This window comes from Castor canadensis, chromosome 8 (genome assembly GCF_047511655.1).
Source record: "Castor canadensis chromosome 8, mCasCan1.hap1v2, whole genome shotgun sequence".
Lineage (NCBI taxonomy): Eukaryota > Metazoa > Chordata > Mammalia > Rodentia > Castoridae > Castor > Castor canadensis.
Genome location: NC_133393.1, coordinates 47,392,970 through 47,417,848, shown reverse-complemented (window position 1 = coordinate 47,417,848; position 24,879 = coordinate 47,392,970). Strand labels below are relative to the sequence as shown.

Below are 24,879 nucleotides of genomic sequence, written 5' to 3'. Positions count from 1 at the left end.
CTTTCTGACTACGGATATTCATAGATTTTCTTTAAAACAAAATTCCTTTCTTAATCCTGCTGCACCATAACCAGTCCCATTCCATTGTCTGTTGTATATTCTTTTCTATGCTAGGAATCTCTGTTAACTGCCTTGTCATCGACTGTGTTGCCAATGCGGGCAGCCCAGGGTCATTCTGGACACTGCCCTGGCTGGGAGGCCCTCCTCTCTCTTCTCCCTTCATTATGCACCCCAGCCCCCACCTCCATGTCTGCCCCTTAAACTATCACAGTTAACTCCCAACTGGGTTATGTGCCTCTAATTGTCCATGTTTTAGACTGCTGCCAAAAGCTTTTGAAATTATGGATATCGTTATTTCATCCAAGGCTCAAAAAAAAAAAAACCTTTAGTGGGTTTCCACACTGGCAGGATAAAGTTCATTCTTCTCAGATGGAACCTTGACCTCTGAGTCATTCTGCCAGCTCCATCTTTGCCGTTTTCCCCACTCCACTCTCCCTCCTTTCTCACAGTGTGCTGGTGTACTCTGATGGCTCCCAGAGGAGTTGTTTTCATGGGCCAGAAACAAAGCAAAATGTTCACAGTTCCACATGAGGTTGTCTTTTTTTTTTTTCTTTTGCCAAGTAAGGGCATGAAAAAACAGTGTCTTATCTCATTTTAAAGAGGGCCTTTTAATCTTTAAAAAAAAAAAAGTTTAGCATTATTAGAAACTCAGCAGCAACTTGTCTCATTCTTCTCATTTCACCAGAAAAGGGTGAAAATGGAGATGTTTAGGTACTCATGCTTCCTCCATGCTGTTTCCAGTGTGTGGCTGAAAGCCAGACCTTCCTTCAAGGTCTGGTTTGCCTTTGCTCTAATGCCCTCATGCTCAATGACTCCTGCCTCTGGTGAGCCCCACAACTTGAAAGCATCTAGCTCATGGGCCACTTTCCCTTGGGTGTCAGTTCACTCTGTGAACAGTTCTTCAGCCCCTGAGCCAGGGGGTTCTGTCTTACACCTATTGGTGGTTCTAACATCTGGAACTTTAGTGCCTTAAGGTGCCCATTGTCGTATCTCAGGTTTCCACACTAATACCAGATTTGTCCTCCATCTAGGTCATAAGAACAGTCTAGGACATTTTAAGGAGCTAATTATAGCACCTTGCAAAGAAGGCACACTTTTCTGTGCCCTCCTTAGGCTTTGGATTGGACACACCCAGAAGTAGCAAGGATGGATCTAAAACTCCAGCTGCAGGAAAATGAAAATTCGACACCCCTGCTCCTTCCTTCTTCCCTCCCTCCCCCTCCCTCCCTCCTTCCTTCCCTTCCTTTCTTTAGGTGAGACCTATGCTTGGTGGCTGCAGCCCTGGAATAAGTGCAAAGAAACTAAGTTTTGAAGCTTAGCAGTCCTGATAACATTAATATGTCTCTTTGTTTCCTCTCTTTCTGCAGACTAAAAAAAATTAAAAACATTTGCCTGATGTTGTAATTCTGAATAATATTTGACTATAAATTTAGGTTGTACAATTTGAATATGTGATTAGAACCAACAGCACAGTAGTCTTAACCTTCCACGTAAGGTAAGTGGAACTAGAATTACTTTCCATATCCATTTTCCGCACTCTCATTCCATTAAAAATAAATTTGGCTAGAGGATACAAAAAAGTCACCACCACAACTAGTTGTTTCTTTTGGGAGACCTTGAAAGGATTATTATTGTCCAGTCCAGATTACTGAATTAAGACTAACACGAGAAATAAAAACATGGTATGTTTTGTTTTGTTTTTTCAGTACTGGAATTTGAACTCAGGGCTTACACCTTGAGCCACTCCACCAGCTTCTTGTCTGTGATGGATAGTTTCAAGATAGTGTCTTGAGAACTGTTTGCTGGAGCTGGCTTCGAATTGCAGTCTTCCTGTTCTCTGCCTCCTAAGTAGCTTGGATTACAAGCATGAGCCACTGGTGTCTGGCTATTTCTTCTTCTTCTTCCTTCTTCCTTCTTTTTGTGGCACTGGGGTTTGAACTCAGGGCCTTGTACTTGCTAGGCAGGTGCTCTTACCACTTGAGCCAGTCTGCCAGCCCTATTTTTTTTTTATTTTAATATTCCTGCCTTTCACACAAATAGCATTTTTACTGTGGCCAGGTAGCCAGTATATAATCTACCAGTATATAATCTACCTATCTCTTTTGTTTTTGTTGGTTTTTTGAAACAGCTCTCACTGACCTTAAACTCTCCATCCTCCCTGCCTCAGCTTATGACTGCAAGGATCAACAGGTGTGCTGATGCCTGGCTTTGTTTTTCCTTCCTTAGGAAAATTCTGTTTCCAGATTGGAAGTGGACCAGGATGTCACTGTAGGATGTCACCTACATTTATGGAAATGTAGTTATAATTCTAAATCAGTTGACTAACTGACATGATTCTCTTTTATTATATTTTGACTTACGCATTTTAGCTGTGAAGCCAGCAAAGCATGAAGTTGAGTTTGTGTATACTTGGGTGTAGTAGACTATTTTCTTTCCAGAATTATAATGAACATCTTCAAGGGGTTTGAAAAAGTTTTCTTCAGGCATATTCAGCAAGCATGGTAGATGTCATTCTTTCACAAGTTTTCAATTTTATTTGTCTGGGCTGGTAGTTCCTGACTTCATGGCTGGGAGGAAATTGAGGATGCTAAAGAGTGTCTGCCCTTTGTGTGGGGCTGAGCCAGTTAGCTGGCTCCTGTTCCTCCATGGCCTCTGACCTGCTGGGTCCTCTCTAGGAGAGGGACCACATAGAAGGCAGTGTTCTTGGCTGTGTATAGGATGGTATGGCCCCACGGGTGACTTCATACTCTGTCTTTCTCTGTTATCTAACCTGATTTTAAAAAAAAAACAAAGATTCTTAAAAAAATGCTATCTTTGTTCTGGAGTGTTGTCAAAGAAACCAGTATTATGGACTGAACCTATAAGCCTGGTTTGTCATTTGTCCCTACCCCTTTCTCTGACCTGACTTACCATTCCCACTGCTCCTATGTCCCTTCTCCCACAAGCCCTCTTAACTGTGAGATTGTGAGCAGTTAAAGGGTATTTAGATGAGGAAGTTTCTCTTATTCTTTAATTAATTTTGGAGAGAGTCCTTATAGCCCCAGAAATAAATCTGTGTGGGGGAACTCTTGTAAACATTGGATTTTATCATCTTTTGAACTCATTAGCCTCATGGTATGCTAATGTGATGCCAAGAAGTTGGAGCTCCTGTCTTGTACAGCAGGGAATTGGGGGCCTCTGTCCTTTGATGGGTTGGTTCCCATCCAGAAGTAACACACATGGCTTCGCAACTGCCTTGATTGGTACACAAAGAACTGGGTTTTGCTGCTAGCTCAAGTTTTGCATATTCACCTGAAAAAGCTCTTAGTACTAAGTACATGGAAGTACTTTTGAGACTGGACCACAGAATACCCATGTACCCTAACAGTTGAGTCTCAGGTGCAGAATTAGGGCCGGGAGGGACATGAAAGATCACAGTGTGACCTCACCCCACAGGGGAGGGATCTGTCGTATTCTAGGTCACTTTCGTGTGCAAGTAAGCACATGCTGAACTTTCCTGGGCTCCAGTGGTTAAAGGATGACATTACATGCTACTGAATTACTTTAAGAATCTTAATCTATCCAAGTGTGGTGGCACATGCCTCCAATCCCAGCACTTAGGAGGCTGAAGGAGACCTGAGAGTTCAAGGCCAGCTTAGGCTATCTAGGAGAACCAGTGTTTTTTAAAAAAAATTTTAAAAAAAATGTAAACTATGCTAGACTTTAGCTACTGTAACTAACTTCTGGGGTTTCTGGGCTTTGATAAAGATAGCATTTGTGTTTACTGCAGACAGAGGGCAAATATGTAAGTGATCCTGGAAAGCAAATTCTTTTCTTGGACATGTCCTGCCTTTCCTGCACCAAGGCACAGGGAATGCTGGTCCCTTGGTGTTAAAGTTGGAGCGGAAGTGGATGCTCAGTAGTTGCCACTCAGGCCTGTGCCACGGCTCTGGAGGCAAGTATTTGAAATAAGTCAAACAGCACCTGTAGGTGAGCTACAGGAAGTCCAGCTCTTGGCTTCAGGGGTCAGTGGGAGATAAAAGTGTGAACTGTTGGAGGCTAGGCATCCCCTATCACTGGATGGCAAACTGTGACAGGAAGATAAAAGGAAAGAGTAGGGGTTTTCTTTATGAACAACACTACAGTGCCTTTATCACATGCCTCCAAGTGAATTAAAGGGGAGTGAACCAGAGATGGCTTGGTGTTATGATTATGTTTTTGAAGAACAGTATTTGAGAAGTAAGGCTGGACTCCATAACATGCAAAGAAATTTCATGTCATAGAAATGCTGGTGAATCTTTTTGATGCACTTATATTAAATGATGGTCAGCTTGGGTATCCAAGCTAGTGTGCCACAGAGATTCTGCCGTGGTGTCTGACACTTGGGGACCAGATGGTGATGGCTGGCCATTCTTGGTCTGGGCAGATGAGCAGGCAAGTGGCCATGTTCTGGGTGGCTGGGATTCTCCTGTCTCCCAGCAGTGGGAGCACGCCTCTTCTTTCAGATGTGCTTCTGGTGCCAGCCAAGTTATTACTCAGGTATGAGAGAGAGTACATGGGAAGAGACCCGTCCCTCTGGAATTGTCTTCCCTTTTCTGTTTTTGTTGTTGTTGTTATTTGTTTGGGGTGTGTGTGTGTGTTTTCTCTGTAACATTTGGGGTAAGTTTAGGGGTTTGTGAGGTCGGGCTTGTAAGACGTGAACCCACATTTAAGAACCTGGGTATGCTTAGCGCCTGGTGAACTCACAGCCTAAGACCGATGGACCAGTGCGCTTTGGGGACAACGAGGTTTGTTTCAGACCAGGCTGGGGGAGTGGTCCACCCTGTGCAGCATCATGATTAGATCCCCTAGGCAGTGCAGTTGTCATTAACTAGTCACCTCAGCGTGTCAATACCAGAGCCTCTGACTTCCTCCAGGACTGTACTAATCCCCCAAGCCTGGACCTCTGCTGGTTCAGCTTGATGGTACACATGCCACTTCTTCCCCAGTCCAACATACAGTCCTCCCAAGAGAGCCATCCCACCCTGTAGTCGTTGAGTTTGGTTTGCTCATTTTTAAGAAGAACCATTTGCTTGCTAGTATTTTGGGTTGGTTTGCTTGTTGATAAACACTTACCAGCCACTTATATCTCAGTATTTGCCTTCACAGATACAGTAGTGAGTGCTTTTCTTAGAGGCAGTTGGGGGAGGTTGCGGAAAGAAAAACCATCCATTCCATGCAGAGTGCAGCCCATCAGACCCCTGGGAGCCCAGCATGTTAGCTCCCCCAGCACAGTCATTCTCAGCTGATGATTGGTAATGTCTGATGAGCCACTGAAATTTTGACCTCAGCTGACCACTTTTCCAACAGGCAAGGAAAGATGCAATCTCCTGCCTTCGTGTAGCTGTCAGGGTAGTAGCAATTCAAACAACAGGTTTATTATCTACAAAGTCATTTTGGTTTTCCAAGGAGTGTCCCCACTGCAGCTACCCTGAGTTCTGGGAATGTGCAGCCCCCACCTGATGGAAGGTTAACTACCTGCCCTGGGGTTGGTTAGCTTGCATTCGGTTCCCGTTTCTGCTGCGCCCTTTCCCCAGCATGGCAGAAAGGCCAGCCCCCAACCGCGGAGCCTGTGAAAGAGTTGCAGGATATTGCCCAAAACTCTGCAAACTGTTATTGAACTTTACTCTAGCTTCTCCCCAAAAGCTGTAAATGTAACTGAAGATCTTTAGCTCCACTTCAGATAACTTTCCAGAACAATCCAGCGATTACAGTCTGGCTGCCTGAGAGTGTGGAGCAAATAGCTGAGGGTCAGCAGTACTGATTCAGGTGTTGCAACTGAGAGAGAATAATACAGGGAAGAAAAACCCTGCCCTTGCGAGAGCCAGGAGTGTGCTGTGCACTTCCTTGACTAGCAGATGTGGAGCTGACCAGGATTTGTTTCAGCAGTGCATGAAGCCCATGGGGTTTTATTTCCTGCTCACACAGTGCAACATGGCAAGTGTCAGCAGCTGTTTTGATCTTTACTGTCAGTGAGATTGCATTTGTGATAATGCAACTTATATTTATTTTTAATTGTCTGGGGCAAAATTCTTTTACAAAGATCATCAAGCTGGGTTTCTGCCCTCAAGGCTCTCCCAGTTAATGGGGGAAGATGGAGGCAAATTGAGGTGGGGGGACTCAATGGAGTGGGGGAGAAGAATGTTGTGAGGGAAATAGCCTAACATCAATAACTAAGGCTGGAGGGTGCTATACTGTTTGCCAAGTATTTTGATAAGTTAACTTTCTAGATAGGAGAACTGAGGCTCAGAGAGTTGGGGGCCTGCATTGATGGTAAGCTAAGCTTCAAGTTTCCATGTCATGTGCTTTTTGTTATTCTCCTTATGCTGCTGAATCTAATAATACTATGAGCCCAAGACTAAGATTTTTTTGTTGTTTTTACTTAACATCTGTGACTAGTAGTTACCCATCCTCTACAAGTTCATTACCCTAATGGGCCTGAGGGTTGCTCTTCAAAGCCCTGGTTTAAAGAATTATGGAGTCCTAGTGCTGCTTCTCTGTGCCTCTGGTCTGTCCTTCCTTCCTGCCCTGGTGGATCCGTGAGACGAGTGCAGCACTCCAGCAGCTTTCGCTGCCAGCTCTTGTGTGTCTCCAGTTCCTTCTCTCAATGGGCTGAGCACCTCCAGTTTCTTCAGCCATTTCTTGTTTTCCCCCTGACTTGGTGTCCCAGTCCTCTGGCATGCTTATCTTCCTTCTCTGTATGGTTGTTCAATAATCATCTTTGTAGTGTAGGGAAAGTACAAGGATTTTGAGTCTTGGCCCTGCCCCTTAAGAGATGTGTAGTATAACATAGTCATTACCTTCTAGGACTTGGGGAAGGATTAATCGTATGTAAGGTGCCTAATACATTTCTGGCATAGTTAATGTTTTCTCAGACTTCTGATACACTCTGACTTGAATCCTATTTTCTGTTACTTATAGCAATATCCTTTTCCATTATTAAATTCTCAATCCAAGTGTATTGTGGAAGCCCCTCTCCTCTCCACACTTTCCTGTACCTGTATCTACCTGAGAAACCAGTAGAGCAGATCTTAAGGTAGGATAGGGTAGGGGCTGCTAAAAGTTGATCCCCTGCCCTAGCCCAAGAGACCCTGCACTATAGGTAGGTGAGGGTGCCCTGTCTACCTCTTCCTCTTCTGTCAAGCGCAGTCACTCCTTTGCTCAGATGCAGATCACCTTGGCCACTTGCCCTCTTTCCCTAGCTGCCTTGGGCAGAGTGGAGAGTGATACAGGTTTCTGCTAAGTTCGGCAAGAAAGTGATGAAATACCAGGTCCTGGTGGCCAAGCAGAGAAACAATGTTTAGGAAAAGTCTGGCCTGCCTTGGGAGAGGGCCAGGGACTTGCTCTTCCCACAGCTGGGCGCCAAGTGCTGCCTGTGTCCCCCTCCCAGGGGATAAGGGCGCTGTGTGACAAATGGCTGCCAGGTGGCAGCTGCATCTTGGCCTCCCGAGTCTGGCAGTAGTTAGGTTTTGTCAGTAAGACATGGTCCCTGGAGAATAGCTGCCAAGGAGTGGAGTCAGCTTCTTCTCAGTCATCATGTACCCATAGAAAGGCTTGTGATCAGGGCTCTGCCCCATTCCTTTCTCTGAAGATGTAACATGCCCTACAGAGAGGTCCAGAGTGGCGATCAACAGGATGGTTTGGTCTAGCATCTACCAGGAAATTCCCAGAAATTCTCATTTTATTTTTATTTTATCTTTGCAGTGCTGGGGTTCTAACCCAGTGTCTTGCGCATGCTACCCAGATGCTCTACTGCTGAGCTACATCCCCAGCCTCAGCAGCTCACATTTTAAATACTGAGTTTAATCTGACTGAAAACGTTTGGTAGGCAATGACCCTGTCTTCCCATTCAGTACTTTGCTTCACTGCTAAAATGAGTTTAATATAGCAGTTAAAATGTCCATGTGATTTTTATTTATAAGAGGAACAAGTATTCCTTTATCTGAGGCCCATGGACATTACTTTTGAAAAGGCGCATCAACCAGTAGCATTACGTCTGGTGAAATGCTCTGGGTTCAGATGACTGGGGTACCTGAAATCTATCGGAGTATAGAGCAGTCACTCCAGAAGGTAGGAGTGACCTCCCTTCACGCTGCCTCTTCCCTCCGTAAGCCCCATGAAGAAGCACACGGCAGTATGTCTCGAGCTATTAGAGGTGTGGGAAAGAGCCTCAGCATTGTCTTCTCCCAGAATCATCCTCCCTAGCTCTTCTCTCTTCATTTTTCCTCTGTCCTGTATGCCCCAGGAGCAGCAGGGGAGAGGGCAAGACTGGCTGTCCAGGTCAACCAGAAAACCTGCTCAAAGGGCTCAAATTTGGAGGCTATGGAATACCATAGCACCTTTGAAAGCTCTGTTTAGGGAGTAGCACAGGCTTGCAAAATGCCATTTGCTGTAGAGATGGCTTTCAGAATACAGGGCTGTGTGAAGATCCGTGTAAAGAGGATTGGCCACCAGTGAACTGTAGGCTGATCCTGCCTTGTCTGAAACTCACATTCAACATGTCTCTGTTCTTGAAGAACCTAGAAATTGGCCTTGCACAGGTGAATCTCTTTTCTCTCTCTTCTTTCTGTATTTATTTACTAGTTTTATTTATTCTTATTGTGGCAAATAAAACCAAAGTTGGAATTGGAATCTGAGTCTTTGCTCCATTGCCTTGGTTTCTGAGATTTGCAGCTCTCATAAGAAAGATTTTCAGACACCCTTGATTTTATTTGAGGGGGTGGGGGTGATGGTGGTACTGGGGTTTGAACTCAGAGCTTCATGCTTGAAGGGCAGACACTCCACTGATTGAGCCACAAGTCCTAACATATCCTTGGGTTTTTGAGCTGGTTCTCAGGACTGGTAGGATTTCCTAGAGAGTTGTGAACACACAGACCGCTGGGCCTGCCCCAAAGGAGTTTATGATTCTGTGTGTTTGGGATGGGACCAGAGACTTTGCATTTCCAATGATGGGCTGTAATACACCAAAACTGAGAATTTTTTACTTGTACGATTTTTCAGTTTTTCCATGGTGTGAATGTGATACACATTCAGTAGAAACCGTAGTTGGAATTCTGAATTTGGATCCTCTAGCTGGCTAGCAATATGTAGTCTGATCTTTGATGCTGGGCAGCAACTCCCAGATAGCCTCATAATCACAAGGGGAAACAAGTGATGCTCTACAGTGTACTGTGTCACTAAGCTTGGATGTGTACTAGGTTAGGTGCATGTCAACTTAGGATGGGTTTTGTTGGGGTGGAGACCCATCTCAGGTAGAGGTGCACCTATACTCTTGGGGATGTTTGTGTTCATAAGTCAGCTGCAGTTAATTTCTTACTGACCAGGTAAAACTGTAGGTAAGGTTTCCTTTAAATTGTGTTTGCCTAGCTTTTCATCTGTGCGGTCTCACTGCTCATCCCCCACTTCCTGTCCCCACTCCTGACAAACATACTTCCTTTGCGTGTCCCTTATCGTTGCAGCCCGCCCTCCCTCATACCCCAGGACCTGAAGTGTGTACTCCTTGTTCCAGGTCTGTACATGATTTCCATGGAAGCAGAAGTGACCTGGAGGGATGTGTCATGGTGATGGATCAGTTGGATCAGCCACTGGACAGGACGGGGCTGTTAGATTTCAGTCTGAGCCTCCCTTTGCCTAGCTGCTTCTAGAACCTGAGGGTATAGAATGTGAAGGCCTCTGTCTCTGTATAGCAGGGGATGTTTCCCAGCCTCTGCCTAACGTGATGAACTTTTTCCTCAGAGATGAAAGTCTGTGCCTTTCGAGAGAGAGGTTGGCTGTGTCGTGAGAAGGAAGGAGAATGTTCCCTTTTTTGCCCAGACACAGACAGGAATGGAAGACTAAGCGCTAAGTATCTGGAAGGGCAAAAATGATTTTAGGCCAAGATTGTGAGAAACCCTGTGCCAGGAGTCACACATATTGTCCAAAAGAAACTTAATAGAGTTCAGAAACAGGATTCATTTCGCTCTCCCATATAACAGCCCTAGGATGTTTCTGACAAATGACTTAACCCCTCTAAACCTTGGTTTTCTCATCTGTTCATTTTGATTAATCCTTATAGAGTTGTAGGATTAAGACAGTGCATGTTCTACATGGTGCATTGTGCTCAGGAATTGTTAGCTATGATTATTAAATATAATGACAGAGTTAGAAGTGTCTTGGGATTTGAAGTCAAAAGCCCTGGGTCATTGGGAGTCAGGATGGTGTCATGTACACAGTGGCCAAGAGGACTGCAGTTCTAGGAGAAGAAAGCAGGGTAACCATGGGAACAAGAAGGTAACAAGGCCAGAAGGTAAAAAAGGCCAAAGCATGAGAGCCTTGAGTGGCAGGTTAGAAACTTAACCATTTCCTTGTAGGCTTGAAGAGAAAGAAGTAGAGGAGTGTTTTTTGGAACTCAGAAGGCAACCAAAGAGGAGGCTCACACATACTTCTTGCCTTCTTGCCCCCCTTGCATTCCTGCTCACCCCCACATAATTTTTACCTCCATACTTTTTTTTTTTTTTTTTTTTTTTTTGGCAGCACTGGCGTTTGAACTCAGAATCTTACACTTGCAAGGCAGGAGCTCTTACCGCTTGAGCCACTCTGCCAACCCCCCATATACTTCCTTCACAGAACATGGTCTGTGCCAAGAGGTACATTCCTCCACTTCTTAGCAGTCCATCCTCTCCAAGGGGGAGAAGATGCAGAGCTGGATGAAGCAGTTCATGGGGCCCAATTGTGCAGGTTTTGCTTGAGTACTAAAAAGCACTACGTGATGCTTTAAGCCTTCATGTTACCAAAGCCTGTGCCAGCTGTGGGCAGGGTGGGGTGGGTGACTTTCATGGGTTGCCGCCCTATCCAAGGCATAGCCTGCACCCTAAGCCAAGAAACACATCAACTTCCTGGAACTCAGAGCCATCATCCCAGCTGTCAGCCATCAGAGCACATGCAAGGCCATCCTGCTTAGAAATGACAATTTTGCCTCATGCTTTGCAGGCAAGAGGAGAGCAGACGTGGCCATGGAGGCAAGCTAGTCCGGTTTGGTTCTATCCCTGATCTAGCCCACCCTTCAAGGTTGTGTCTTTGCTGATTGTCAAGTACCCTAGATCATTTTAGTATTTGTACTCCTCTTAACTCAAACTGTTGCAGCTTGTCCTGGGTTGGCCTGAACTGGTTGGCCTCTCTTATACATTCCAGATCAATCATCTGAACTATTTGTGGACATCACAGAGGCTCAGCACTGCAGCCGTCCAGTCAAGTATTGTAAAGCCCAGGGCCTCTGCCATCATTTTAGGCATCTCAACTTACTCCATATTTCCTAGGAGCCTAAGGCTAGATTTTAGATTTCACTTCAAAAACCCTGAGGTGGTTCAGAAGCTGGGATGCCGCCCTTTTCTTCTAAACTATCTTTTCTTTTATCTTTCATCTCTTCATTGCTATCTCACTGGACCTGGAGACAGTCTCCTTAATCTTCTGTTTCTGGCTTTACATAGCATTGTCCTTTATCTCCTCCTTGGCTGGAGGCTGGCCTTCCGCTGCCCCTCCTAGTCCCAAAACATCCAAGACATCCCTGCTTTTTTTTGAATCTGGGAATGAAAATCCAGAAATTCAGCATCCCAGAGCTTCACCCAAATGTCCCAGCCTGTCTTTGTCATGTTTCACCTCCAGGAATCATCTTCTGTGACATAACAGCTCCCCCCCCAACACCTTTTTTTTTTTTGGTTGAGGCAGTGGTGGTGGAGTAAGGGATATTTTGACATTTCTTTAAAAAACTATCTTGTACTTTTCCACCCTTCAAGTTCTGTGAGTCCCTTAGGCCTAATGGAACCCAAAACAAACAGGTTAGTGACTCCAGTTACTCAGGGTATTCACAAGACATTCTAGATATTCAAATCATTTATATCCAAGGTCAGAGGATAAAGTTTCAAGGTCAAACCTCTCAGTTTGTCCCTTTTGCTTTAAAAGGATCCTCTTTCTCCTGGGTTCTCTGTGTGTTTCCTGGGAAAATACTTGGATTTTTCTTTCTTCTTTTTTAAAAATGTATTTTAAATGGGAATGGGAAGTAGAGCTAATTCCAGATACTTGTTTCTGGCTGTGAAGCATATTTTGTTGATGCTGTTTTAAATTACATAGAGAACTATTATTCATTATACTTAAAGATCTTGACAGCTTCCAGAAAAAAATCTATGGGACTGCTTCTTTCTTAATAAAACTTAGAATCAAAAGCTTTTTTTTTTCTTTCTTTCCTTTATTTTGTTTTATTATTTTTTTTCCCCCTAGTGCTAGGACATGAATCTACAGCCTCAAGCATGTTGGGCAAGCACTCTAGGATGGAGCTATAACCTTCTTAGTCCCCCATTCGTTTAGAGATGAATAAAAACAGGGAGAGTGCTTGCATTAAAAGCTCAATTTCTCCCCACATATCCTAAATTTAAGTTGGTTGGGAATGATCTGAAAGGTTGTTTTGTTTGTGTGTTTCTGAAAACTATGTGGGAATTTTAGTTAAGTTGATTTGATTCATAGTTTGAAAGAGGGCAAGTCATAAACCCAGCAAAACAAGAATTCTTGCCCTAGGTAGGTTTCTCTTATCTTTGACTGTGATGCTGAGTGAAATGTAGTGTATGTGGATTTGTCTGTAGTGTGTTCATAGTTTTTAATCAGATTCTCACAGAGGGTCCTGACCCAAGAAACATGGAGAACTACTGTGGTAGTATTAGGGTACCTGTAGACTTGAGGGTCCTCCGTGTACCATTTACAGTCTGTCCCTTCTTGTTTGTTTCTTTTGCAGTATTGGTATTGGGGTGTGAATTCAGGGCCTCATACTAGCGAGGCAGGTGCTCTTACCACTTGAACCACTCTGCCAGCCTTTCTTTTCTTTTTTTTTTTTAAGTACTGGGGTTTGAACTCAGGACCTTGCACGTGCTGGGTAGGTGCTGTACTACTTGAGCTACTCCACCAGCCCAGTATTGTGTTGGGTATTTTTGAAATAGGTCTCTTGAACTATATCCCTGGGGGCTGGTTTGGACCCTCTACCGTCCTGTTCTCTGCTTCCTGAGTACCTAGGATTACAGGAATGAGCCACTGGCACCTGACTAATCCTTGTTTCTTGATACTTAAAAATCCAACGAACTTTTCAAAAGAGAATAGAAGAAAAAGATGGAGAATTGGAGCAGTGAAGTATAAAGAGAGAAAAGCTGGGGGTATTGAGTTGTCAGAAATCATGGAAGTTGTTGTTTGTGGTAGAAGAGGCTGATAGAGCTTCCTCACTTTAACAGATGGTCTAACCAAGGGGTTTGCCTGCCTAAGGTGCTCAGGAATTATTTGTGGACAACTCGGGTAAGATGCAAGGTGGTAGCTGTGTGACACGCTTCAGCAGCTTGTCTCCAGACACTACGAAAGAGGATAAAGGGAGAAAATATGCTGAGCGATTGCTTCTTGACAAGTGTCCGCATGGGGTTTGTTCTGCTTTTTTTTCTTCTTTTGTGGTGCTAGGGATGGAATCCAGGGCCTCATGCTTGCTAGGCAGGTGCTCTTACTAGGCTACATCCCCAGTCCTTATTCTGCTTCTTGTCTTCTCCCTGTTCTGGACTCTTCAGTTTAGCTGAGGGATGCAGTTTCCAGAGTTGGATGCTGTAGCTATGGGTTATGTTACATTCCAGCTTTCTCTTGGCTATATTGAGGACCAGACACAGCATTCTCCCAGATCTGGGCTTTTGGGGTTCTTGAAATCCTAGAGCAGACCTTCTCACACTTTTGAAGGACGTGTAATTTTAGAGCCATTTTCTGTTTGTTCCTACAGCAAAGGAAATGCATGTATTTGGTCCTGTTTAACATGTATTACAGACACTCCCTACCCCCTTGGTTGGGAAAGGATGTAATAATCTACTTAAGGCACTGTTAGTTTCATATTTCTTATTTTCTTCAGCTCTTTTCTGTTTTTCCCTGTTTTTGATAGCTCTGATTACTGTCTCTTGCTTTTCTCTTCCCTCTAAGCTGGAAAGGACCAACAGCATCTACTGTTTGGCCATATTTGTTTTTGTTTTTATGTTTTGCAGTCATGGGATTTGAATCCAGGGCCTCACAAATGCTAGGGAGGGGTCTTACCATTGAGCTACACTCCTAGTCCAGCATCTACTAGTGAACATGCCATTAGACTGCTTAAAACTCCACCTGGAGCCGGTGGTCTTAGCCATTCCCATGTATCATTGCCCTCCGTGTTGTTGGAATGTGCTTTCTTGGGGGTTATAGTGAGGTTCCTGTCTGTCCAAGGCATACTTTGCTGCAGCCACTCTTGCTTGGATGCTAATGGGACACCTCTGCATGGAATCAGCAAACAGCTTGCTTACAACTGCAGACAGGGAATGGGAAGTACCCTCTTTTCCTGGTGGTGTTGAGTAGAGGAAATTATATGGAAGCAGGATAACTTCTGGCCTTACTCCCCTTTAATGTCACATTCTCTCAATTTTTCAGGTTGCTCCAACTCTGCTCCAGAAGTAGTGGCTTCACTGAGGTGTGACTCTGTCCATATTTGGGCCCAGCTGTTGTCAGCATCTCAGTAAGGAGGGCAGCTTGATAAGGTGAGGAAAACAGGTCAGTTAACCTTTGTAGACCTCCCTTGAGTCACAGTAATGGTGAATGTTGAGTCTTTCTGTGCTGTCTCTTCTCCCATCCTCCTCTCCTTGAATTGTCCTCCCTCTTTTTCAGGTCCTCGTGAAGCTTGGGGCAAAATCAGGTTAAAATTACAACTGTGACTTACTAGTTCTTCTTGATCTGTTGAGCTTGTGGTGTGGGCTGAGAAATCTTAGGATGCTGAGGATTTGCTTCATAGGAAGCAACACCTCAGATACCTCCTTCCTCTCTTATCCCTCCCTCCCCATCCCTAAATCCAGACTATGGGTTCAAAACTAGACCAGTCCACATGGGTGATGTTGATCATGTCTGTGGCTTGGGAACTTCATCTGCGGTCCTAGTCCTCTTTGGTTGATTCCAGTTGGAGGAATTATATTTGATTGGGGCCAGTGATTTTATTTTCATTTAAAAAGTTTAATTAGTTAACTTACTTGCAGCACATGCGATGGTATCAGGAAGGAAAATAGAACCGAGGAAAGAAAGAAAGAAAATTCTAGGGCTGTATCCATGAAGAAAAAAGTGCTTTGTCAATGAGGCTTACACTCTTAGGATTATCTTTTATCCCAAGAGAGTTAGGGTCAGCAGTTTTAGGTGTTATTAGTTTGAGATACTGCTCCAGTCTGGAGAGAGGCCGTGGAGTAAGGAGAATCAACCAGTACTAGCCAACTTGCTTCTGGTTAAATTATCGGGTAGATGAGCTTTAATGTTAAGGTGGATCTTATTTTTTCTAAAATAGAACAGTGAGCTACATTGTGTTGTGTACCAGCATCTTTTACTTGTGCCCTGTTCCATGATTTCAAAGGAGAACTTCACTATGAGACTCGAGAACAAACTGGAGTAAAATCTTGCCTCAGCTTCATGGAGCAGGTTGATGGCTTCTTCCTAAACATCTTCTCAGGGATGGGTCCCCTGATTCTTTTCAAACAATGTGTTAACTGCACTTTCAGATCAGAAATGAGAAAAGTGACTCAACTTTCTAAAATAATATTTCAGTTTACTTACATTTAAAATAGGAAAAGGAAGTAAATGTAGGGAATCTTGAAATCATTGATGGATAGTTTCACACTTTGTACCTTGTCCTCAAGGAGAAAATAAATTTAGCCAATGTATTTCTGTCCAGACAGAGTAGGATGGCTTTTTTTCTTTTCAAGTATAATCAGCCTTTGCACCTTTCAGCTGATTTGCTATTAGTTATGATGGTCTCAGTACACATTCTATATTTCAGACATTTTAGGTAGTTTGCAAGAATGTTCCTTTTCATAATAACTGAAAAAATTCTTATTGGCAGTTTGGCTTTTTTTTTTTTTTAATCAGTTTTCCTATTGAGACAAGCATGATTGTACTTACCTGTAATCTTTGCACTCAGGATGCTTAGGCAAGAGGATTGAGAGTTTGAAGTCAGCCAGGCTGGTGAGTTCTAGGCCAGCCTGGGATACTGAGCAAGACCCTATCTCAAAAAAACCCAAAAAACAAAACAAACAGAAAAATACTTAAATGTAGTAATAGGACAAAAGCAAGATCTTCTTTCAAACTCTTAGTATAAATTGGTAGAAAGGTTCATTTTCTTTACTAAGTTAACATAATTAAAGTAAAGATAGATTTCTAGTCAGTAATTTTGTAGTTTTCTGTACATTAAGTTTATGGGGAGAGTTGTTTGTGGGTTTTTTTTTTTTTTTTTTTTTTTTTTTTGGTGAGGAGATATATTTAAAAGAACAGGGTGAGTTTAATGCTGCAAGTATCCATTTATGAACCAAATGCATAATTACATACTGATGAGTTACAAAATTCTAGCAACTGTTCATACTTTTGTTATCAATCTGTTTTAAGAAAGAAAAGTGGTGTGGGTATGTACAAGTCTGGCCGTTTTTTTCCCTAGAGAGAAACCACCCAAATAGTTAGAAATAGGAAGTATAAAGTGCAAAATTTTTTTAGTGGGACTGGGATTTGAACTTAGGGCCTCACGCTCGCAAAGCAAGTGTTCTGCTTGAGCCACACCCCTAAAGTACAATTTTTAATAAGTTTAAATGGTCTGCTAGCATGGGGAAAGACAATAGTCTGATCCTGACTATGGTAATAGATGCCTATAATCTCAGCACTTGGAAGCTGAGACAGGAGGACCATGACTTCAAAGCCAGCATGGACCATAATTGTGAAACCCTGTCTCAAAAAAGAAGGGAGAGAGGGAAGGGAAGAAGGGAGGAGAAAAAAATAAATTGGGGTTTTTCATTTAGTTTTGGTAATGGCTTTCCTCTCTTTATGAAGAAAGATGTGGAAGATGAAGCTGGATCAGGAGCCTTAAATTGTGTGCTTCCGTAGTTATTCCTTTTTACTACTGATTGTAAAGCCATTTGGTTCATATGTCTGTTAACAGTTGTCTTAGTTTGTTCTCTGTTGGCATAATAGAATACTTGACACCAGGTAGTTTATAAAGCATGCAAGTTTACTTGGCTCATGTTTCTGTAGGCTGGGAAGACGAGCGTGGTGCTGGCATCTGGTGAGGGTCTCCCTGCTGTGTCATACCATGGTGGGCAGAGCAAATGTGCTAGCTCAGGTCTCTTTTTCCTCTTCCTTTAAAGTCACTAATCTCGTCATGGGGGCCCACCCACTCTCATGACATAATCTAATCCCTGTTACTTCCTAAAGGCCCTACCTCCAAATACTGTTAATTTATGAATTTGAGTATTAAGTTTCCAACACATGGAATTTTGGGGGACACATTCAAACCATACAAGAAAGGTACATTTTGTCTTTTGTGGAGGGTACTGGGTATTGAACCCAGAGTCTCAAGAATGCTAGGCAAGTGCTCTATCACTGAGCATCATCCTGAGCCCCCACGTTTAATCTCTTGACAAGGATAGTTTTGTTCCTAAGATTCTCTTTGGCCCTTTGGGTAGCATTTCTTTTTTTAATAATTGCTGTGGATAGCACTTTAGCTTGGTACTACACAGGTAGTGGAAGCCTCACTTAATAAAGGTCTATGCCCAGACTTTTCTTGCTCTGCTACAGGATGGCTGCTCTGGGTGGGACCATTTGTTACATGTGCTAGGTCATATCCCTTAAAGTTGACGGATGAAACACCAAACCATGTTTTTAAGTATCCTCTTTACAACTGAGATGATGAGCTTGATCTTTGGTTGCTTCTGTGGACTTCTTCATTAGCACACTGTAGGATAATAGGATATTAATGTAATACTGCTGGCAGGGATTCAGCTATAGAATATCTTTCCAGATAAAATAAGGGCAACATTTTTACCTGTGGATTTACTGCTGGCCGCACCTATAGCCATGGTTCTTCTAGTTCAAGGAATGCATGTGGCCTGAAGAAGTAAAATCTTTTTGTGTGTGTTTGTGTGTGTAGTCCTGGGGTTTGAACTCAGGGCCTATACCTTGAGCCACTCCACCAGCCCTTTTACATGTTGGGTATTTTTGAGATAGGGTGTCACTGTTTGCCTGTAGTCCTCCTGCTCTTTGCCTCTTGAGTAGCTAAGAATACAGACGTGAGCCACTGGCACCTGACAGAATACAGTTTTGGAAGAAAAAAAGGACAGAATTAGCCTCTCATTTGTGCTTATTGTATTTTTGTCTGACATCACAGAAAATAAAGACTAAATCAATCCTTCCTTCTTTTTTTCTTTTTTGCCCAGGGTCTTGCTTATGTAGCCCAGGTTGGCCTCAGTCTCATGATTGTCCTACATCCACTTCTCCAATGCTGAGATAACAGGCGTGTGCCACCACATCGACTACAACTGAATATTTTTGCTTAGTGAATTTATCAAACCTTTTTACCTGTTTCTTTTTCAGTGCCAACAAGTAATACCAAGAGAAGAAAAAGAAACAAACACGAGCATTTTCTACTTCGTGTGGCTGATAGCTGTCTAAGGAGGAAATTTCATAGTCAGTTGGGACAGAAAATGGAGGTAATCAGCAGTGGATAGTAGGGTTTTTGTCTTTATTTGCTAGGGTATAAGTGTATCACCTACTTGTATTTTTAAGAAACTAGGCTTGCTTACGTCAATTTGAAATGGTTATAATTCTGGCAAGGTAGATTTCGCTAGTCTCTTACAGAATTTGGACTGTATAATCACTATATTATAGCAACAGAGTTACATGAAACCTGAAGTTTCTCATTAGTTTTTAGACCTAGAAAATTCATGAAGTTGCAAATGAGTGCAGGTTATGAAGAGGGTGCTGGCCAAATGGCAGCTCTCTGGATTTCTTCATTGTTGTCTCAGCCTTTCCCTCCTCTGCTCACAAAGATTAGGAAAGGCACTGGAAACCTGCCTCTGGTCACTTTTGAGTCTTGTTCATGACATACATTTAGAAAAAAAAGAAAGATTGGCGGTTAATCTTTGGTATACCAAGAGTCATTAAGTGAAAGCTTAAATTATTTTGGGCACCATCATGAGTATAGGCTTGAATTAGAAGGGTATTGGGCTTTTTTCATTTCACTTGCAATCCATGGCAGTCATGGCTAGCAGTACCTGGCTATGTTGGAAGCCTAAATTTCCTCATGATCATATCAGCAATTTCCGGTCTTTCAGTTCTATGGCAGAGGCTTCTTAGAAGCATAAGCCCCTGTCCCAATGACGTCAAATTCGCCCGTTGGCTTGGAAGGCTCAGACCTGTCCTCCATCAACAGCATGATGTCTGCAGTAATGAGTGTAGGGAACGTCACCGAGAATGGTGGGAGCCCCCAGGGCATCAAGTCCCCCACAAAGCCTCCAGGACCAAATCGGATTGGCAGAAGGAACCAGGTAAGTGTCTGTGTACTGGATGGTAGCAATGGATAGGTTCAGACAATGAGAATGTTGGAAGAAGTTCCCCAATTCACAAATATAAAACTTTGGATGCATTCTGAGTTAGACAGAGGCACCCAGAGACAGACGTTAATCATTTTATAGGAACAAATTTTTCAAAACTTATGTCAGTTTCCTTTCAAAGAGGAAATTTTCTTGGCTGTGGTATGTTGGTGAAAGCACCCTGTTCTTTGCCCCATGATTTGGTTTAAACACAAGCTTTCTTCAGTGATGGTCAAGGCAGTGAACTTGATTGATTCCTCAGCTGTGATGTGGTTTCATTCCTTATTCACACAGCTATTCAACTGGGCTTTCTAAGCCACTTTCTTAATTTTTTTTTTTAAGTGTCTTCAGCTTAGGTAGGAAATAAGTCCTGTTTGTGTAGAGGCTACTACTCAGCTTTCCAGCTTTGAAAGCACACAGAATTTGGCTCCTTAGAATTCCACTTAAGATTCTGCTTAGTCCTTTTGAATTTTCACTTGGCACAAGTGGGAAAGAATGTATAGACAGATTGGGAGGAATTAATGCATTAATAAAAAGCTTTGTCTCCTCCATTGACCTCTCTTGGGAAATAAGATGCTATCTTTTAATTAATGGACAAATAGGGCACTTTTGAAAAACTGTTGCTGGCATGGTAGAACATTTTAATCAACTTTTAGGGTACATCAAGGAGGGGTCAGAGGGCAAATAATTCTCAGTTCTCTGAATCTATATAGTTTGAATTAACTTCTTCATTTTAGTTTTTGGTTTCACTGTTGTAATGGGGTTATGTTAAACTTTTGGAGAGAAGGCAGTCTTGAGCTTGCCTAGGTACCAGAGGTGGACAAGAAAGCAAATCTGTTGGGTTTTTGTGAGCTAATTTTCTTTTTTGTCAGTAATACTTCTATGACTGTCCTTTACAGAATTTTCTCAGCACAGCTCTGATAGTTTTCTATTAAATTTTCAGATGTAGAACCTTAATTAAAATTTTGGTACAATATGTCCTCCAGAAAAAAATGCTACCAGACTCAAATCCCACCAGCAATGTGTGGGACTGCATTTCTCTACACCTTGCTCAAGGCTGAGTACTCAACAGAACTCAGAGATGTTTTAGTGTTGGAACATTGATATCTTTCTCTCTTTTTTCTCTTGCCTCCATGTGCTTCTCTTCCTATGGGTACCTGAGAAAATACTCAGCCTGTATGACTGTGGCCTGAGTCAAGAAGGAGCCCTAGCTCTGGGAAGAAAAGGTTTATGTCTACTCCCATGTGCCTGTCCCTTCCATCTATCTGTCCATCTCTCCATCCATCAGTCCATTTATCAATATATACCTAGCTCCAACTTCTAGCCAGCTACCTTGCCCAGTGTCAAGCATGTAGGGATGAGTAAGACAGATGAAGTCATTGTCCTCCTCATCCTTCTTTGTTCTAGCAAGAATGAATAGGAGTGTAGGCAAGTATAGCCCCAGCACAGGTAGGCTCCAGTTCCTTCCCATTTGTCCTGAAGTAGTAATTAGGGCCAGAAGATACCCACGGTACCTCCCATTCCTGCATTCGAAGTGAATGTTGCTCCTTCAGGAGTGAGGAAGCAAATGTGCAGGTGTAACTGGGCCACTTGTCATCCACCTCTTTTCTCCTTCAGAGATCTGGTACACCAGCTTTGTTTTTAAAAGGGAGATCTAGGCCAGAGGTAGCCTGCTAAATACAGCACCTAATCTAAGAAAACAAAATGCAATGGGGAGAGAGTGTAGGGAAGAAGGAAGTATCCTCTTTACCTGAGAACTGGATGGGGAGGGTAGAAGGAGAGAGGCCAGGGAAAAGTCCCATCCATGTGAGCACAGAGTTCCAGGACAGATTAGCAACAGCATGATGCCAACAAGGGTGCCAGATAGTTCCATTATGGAATGGTTAGTTATCACATTGGTTGCTAATTTCTTCTTTCAGCTCAGGAAGTGTGCTGCTTCCACTAGCACGGCTGCAGTAACTGGGCTCAAAATTCTCCATTAGGCCTTTTCTAAAATCACAGTTCTCTTTTCTGTTTTGCTTGTTTTTAAAATTAGTGAATCTGAGTGCAGAGACCTTCTTCCCACCACCTTGGGTTTTGTGAACCTATCCTATGGTCCACATGTGCATGGCACCACTGTCAGTTTCAGGTTTGGGGACAGTTAATGATCAACCCTAGAGTCAATATCAGCCAGCCCAATGTTTCAGGTGAATACAAGGTGATTTTTCAAGAATGCATCTCTTCAAGAGGCTGGGCACTTGGAGGCTGGAGCTTGTTTTGAAATGAGATCTATGTTGCTCCAGCTGGCATGAACTCACAGGCTCACGTGATCCTTCTGCCTCATTCTCCTAAGTAGCTGGGAGTATAGGCATGAGCCACTGGCTGAAGATTGACTTTTTAGCATGCATTTCCATAACACTGGTGAATCTTTTATTTATTTATTTTTTAATGCACAGTATTACAATCTAAGGATTTAACAAAAAGTGCCCCAGGTATTGAACTTGACTTTTAAGTTTTGGCCCAGCTTGAAACATTTTTTGTTACTTGGCAAGTGCTCTTTCTTTGTTGTTTTTTGTTTTTTTCTTTATGGGGGTCCTTGGCCACCTCTACCCCCATTATGCTTCTGAGAGAACTTAGAAGTATATGGATAAGTGAGTGAGAACAGATTTTTTTTTTTTAATGTTTCTGGGGTATTCAACTTTCTTAGAATTTGAGTGAGAAAATGTGTGGTTGATATAACTACTCCTCAGACTCACTTCCACAGGTTAGAAAGAGGGTTCTAGTGCTTAGAACGAGACTTACTAGTTTCTGGGAGGAGTAAGGGAGAAGGCAGCTAAGAGCTAGACACCATCACATACTTATTCACCCATCTGGTTTATGGTGCCATTTGTTTTCATAGTCTTTGGGATGGCTCTTATTTTCATCATTTCTCATGAGCATCCACAGGGGTTTTTCCTTTCTGCGCCTTGGGGTTAATCCTTTCTTAGGTCAAATTTAGGATGTGGTCTGTTGAGCAGCTGTCCTGAGTTTTAATCTTGTGTCTACCTTTTTTTTTTTTTTTTTAATTTGGCAGTGTTGAGTATTGAACCCAGGGTTTCATGCATGCTACCTCCCCTCCCTTTGTTTCTACTTTTTAATTTTTCTCTGGTTTGGAGCAAGTTACTTGCCCCTCTGTACGATAAGTTTCTTTGTCCAGAAAATAGGATCCATAATAAGTGACTCTCTCTTAATGGTTGTGGAAAAAAACCCTCATATTACTATATATTCAGTGTTTAGCACATAATAAGTGCTCAATAATTGGCATTATTTCCAGAGAACAAAATCTCACTCAAATGAATACAAGTAAAACGATACCTATTAAAAAATGCTTGAGGACAGGAAATGTTTTACTTAGGGCATCCAGCCCCTAGAGAGCTTTCTTGTACACTTCCCCGCCCCTCCAAACACACACCCACTTCAGAGGCCACCTGGCCTGGGAAACCTGTTAACACTAACATCTTCCCCCAACTTCTTTCTCATAGCTCCTGTACATAAATTCTCAGTAGAAATGCTCATGACCACCTGAGTTAGTAACGTTATTGTCCCCAAGCCCAAACACATGTCATTTCTTTCGGGGAGTTTATAAGACAAACAGTTTCTGGGGTTCCCATGATTGCAATCTAGCATATTGAGAGTCTGGTCCAGAAATGTCTATTTCACAGAGCTCTCCAAGTGATCCTGGAGATCTTGGAAACCCATTCGATGGTGTTCCTTGCATGACCAAATTCCCTTTATGGAAGTCTTCAGTTCGGGTTGTCATTCCTATAAAGGTTCTGACAGAGACAGTATTCTTGTCATTTGTTATTTCCAACCAGTGTTAAAGCACATGCCAACAGTGGACAAAGGAGTCATGTTATGCCCATTGGGTACCATTTGCTGGGCACTAGGGACTCCTGTCGTTGTGTTCTGGGGGGCCTTGAGACCTGGTAGAAAATAATGCCTGAAGCCTGGGTTAGACTTGGAGAGAAATAAATTCCTTTCCTAGCAGAACAGTGAGTGACTTGAGGCTTGCTTTTCACCATCACTGACCATAAACTAAATGTTAATTGGTTGTCTGTGTATTAAGAATGCTAGTAATTATTGAGCACTTACACTGTACCAGGCACTATTTCAGTACTTCAAACATGTTCATTAATATAATCTGCATCACAGGGTTGATATAATTTTTCCCATTTACTCATGAGGAAATGGAGGGCAGACAGAGAGGTGATCTGCCCAGGCCCATAACCTGGACAAGCTCCATTCCAGGGTTCTCAGCTGCTAAAGCTAGCTCTTAAGACACAGGGACTTATTACAAAAATAGAAGACACCAGTTTACTATGATTTGAAATTCATCCTCCATTTTTTAATCTCTTTTCAGGAAATGAAAGAAGAGAAGTCTTCCTACAACTGCCCTCTGTGTGAAAAGATTTGCACTACCCAGCACCAATTAACTATGCACATTCGTCAGGTTGGGCTGCTTTTGCATTTTTGTTCTAAATTATTCATTAACAGAGGATAAGGTGATTTAATTCTAATGGGTGAATTCTGAGCTGTATTTAAGATTTAGTATTTTAATAATCTTGGGATGTGAAATAATTGTGTGTTTATGTTGCTATGACAGAGCCCAGATCAACACAGAATACCTTTTCAGAATTTAATAAACACCTAGTTAACTGACCACTTATATATGACCTGTCAGTATGAGCTGAATCCCTTATGATGTCATGAGATTATAGTTGCCAATATCTATCTATCTATCTATTTATCTAGATAAATAGTGTCTGTCAGTATAGCCCAGGGTGGCCTTGAACCTGTGATCTGCCTGCCTGAGCTTCCTGATGCTGGGTTTACAGGTGTGTAACACCACACCAAGTTTCCCTATTTTTCTCCTTCCTCCTTTTGTGCCCCCCCTCCCCCGCCAAATAGTTTAAAAATAGTTGCTCTAAGTTCCATCCCCCCCTATTTTTAATACAAATTCACATAATGCATCTGGAAATTTCTTTAATTTGGAATCTTTTTTCCTTCGTTATAAGATTTATCCTTGTCCCTTTCCTGTCATGGCTGATTCGTGACAGACTATTGAGGAATAGAGAACAGGGAAGCATTGATGACCTGTTAAAATCATAACATGCTGCTGAATAATAGCATCAAGTTGCCAGAGTACTTGGGGTAGGATAGAAATGTCCCTTAGCATATTTCAGAAGCCAAAACTACCCATGTAGGTTTCAGTTCTCTTTATCTGACAGCAGGCCTGAATAATCAAACTGGAAGAGAGGATGTTAACTTTCATTGTGAGAATCCTGTTTCACATATTTGCTGTACAGTTGAGGATCCTTCTGCCCATCAGAGTTAATACATGTGTTTCAAAGAAAAAAACTGATTTTCAAAACTGGAACATAGG

At 42.7% G+C, this 24,879-nt stretch overlaps 1 protein-coding gene across 12 annotated transcripts in view; it reads left to right on the top strand.

The window, feature by feature from the left end:
- Positions 1-24,879, top strand: part of Rreb1 (ras responsive element binding protein 1) — a 185,643-nt gene that overhangs the window by 99,694 nt on the left and 61,070 nt on the right. For 8 of the 12 annotated variants that reach the window (XM_074082946.1, XM_074082949.1, XM_074082947.1 and 5 more), the window contains exons 2-5: positions 14,521-14,627; positions 18,481-18,596; positions 19,221-19,433; positions 23,857-23,946. In XM_074082946.1, coding sequence (XP_073939047.1) covers positions 19,263-19,433; positions 23,857-23,946 — 261 coding nt within the window. In that variant the 5' untranslated portion in view covers positions 14,521-14,627; positions 18,481-18,596; positions 19,221-19,262. The other 4 variants (XM_074082951.1, XM_074082952.1, XM_074082954.1 and 1 more) reach the window with 3 other exon arrangements.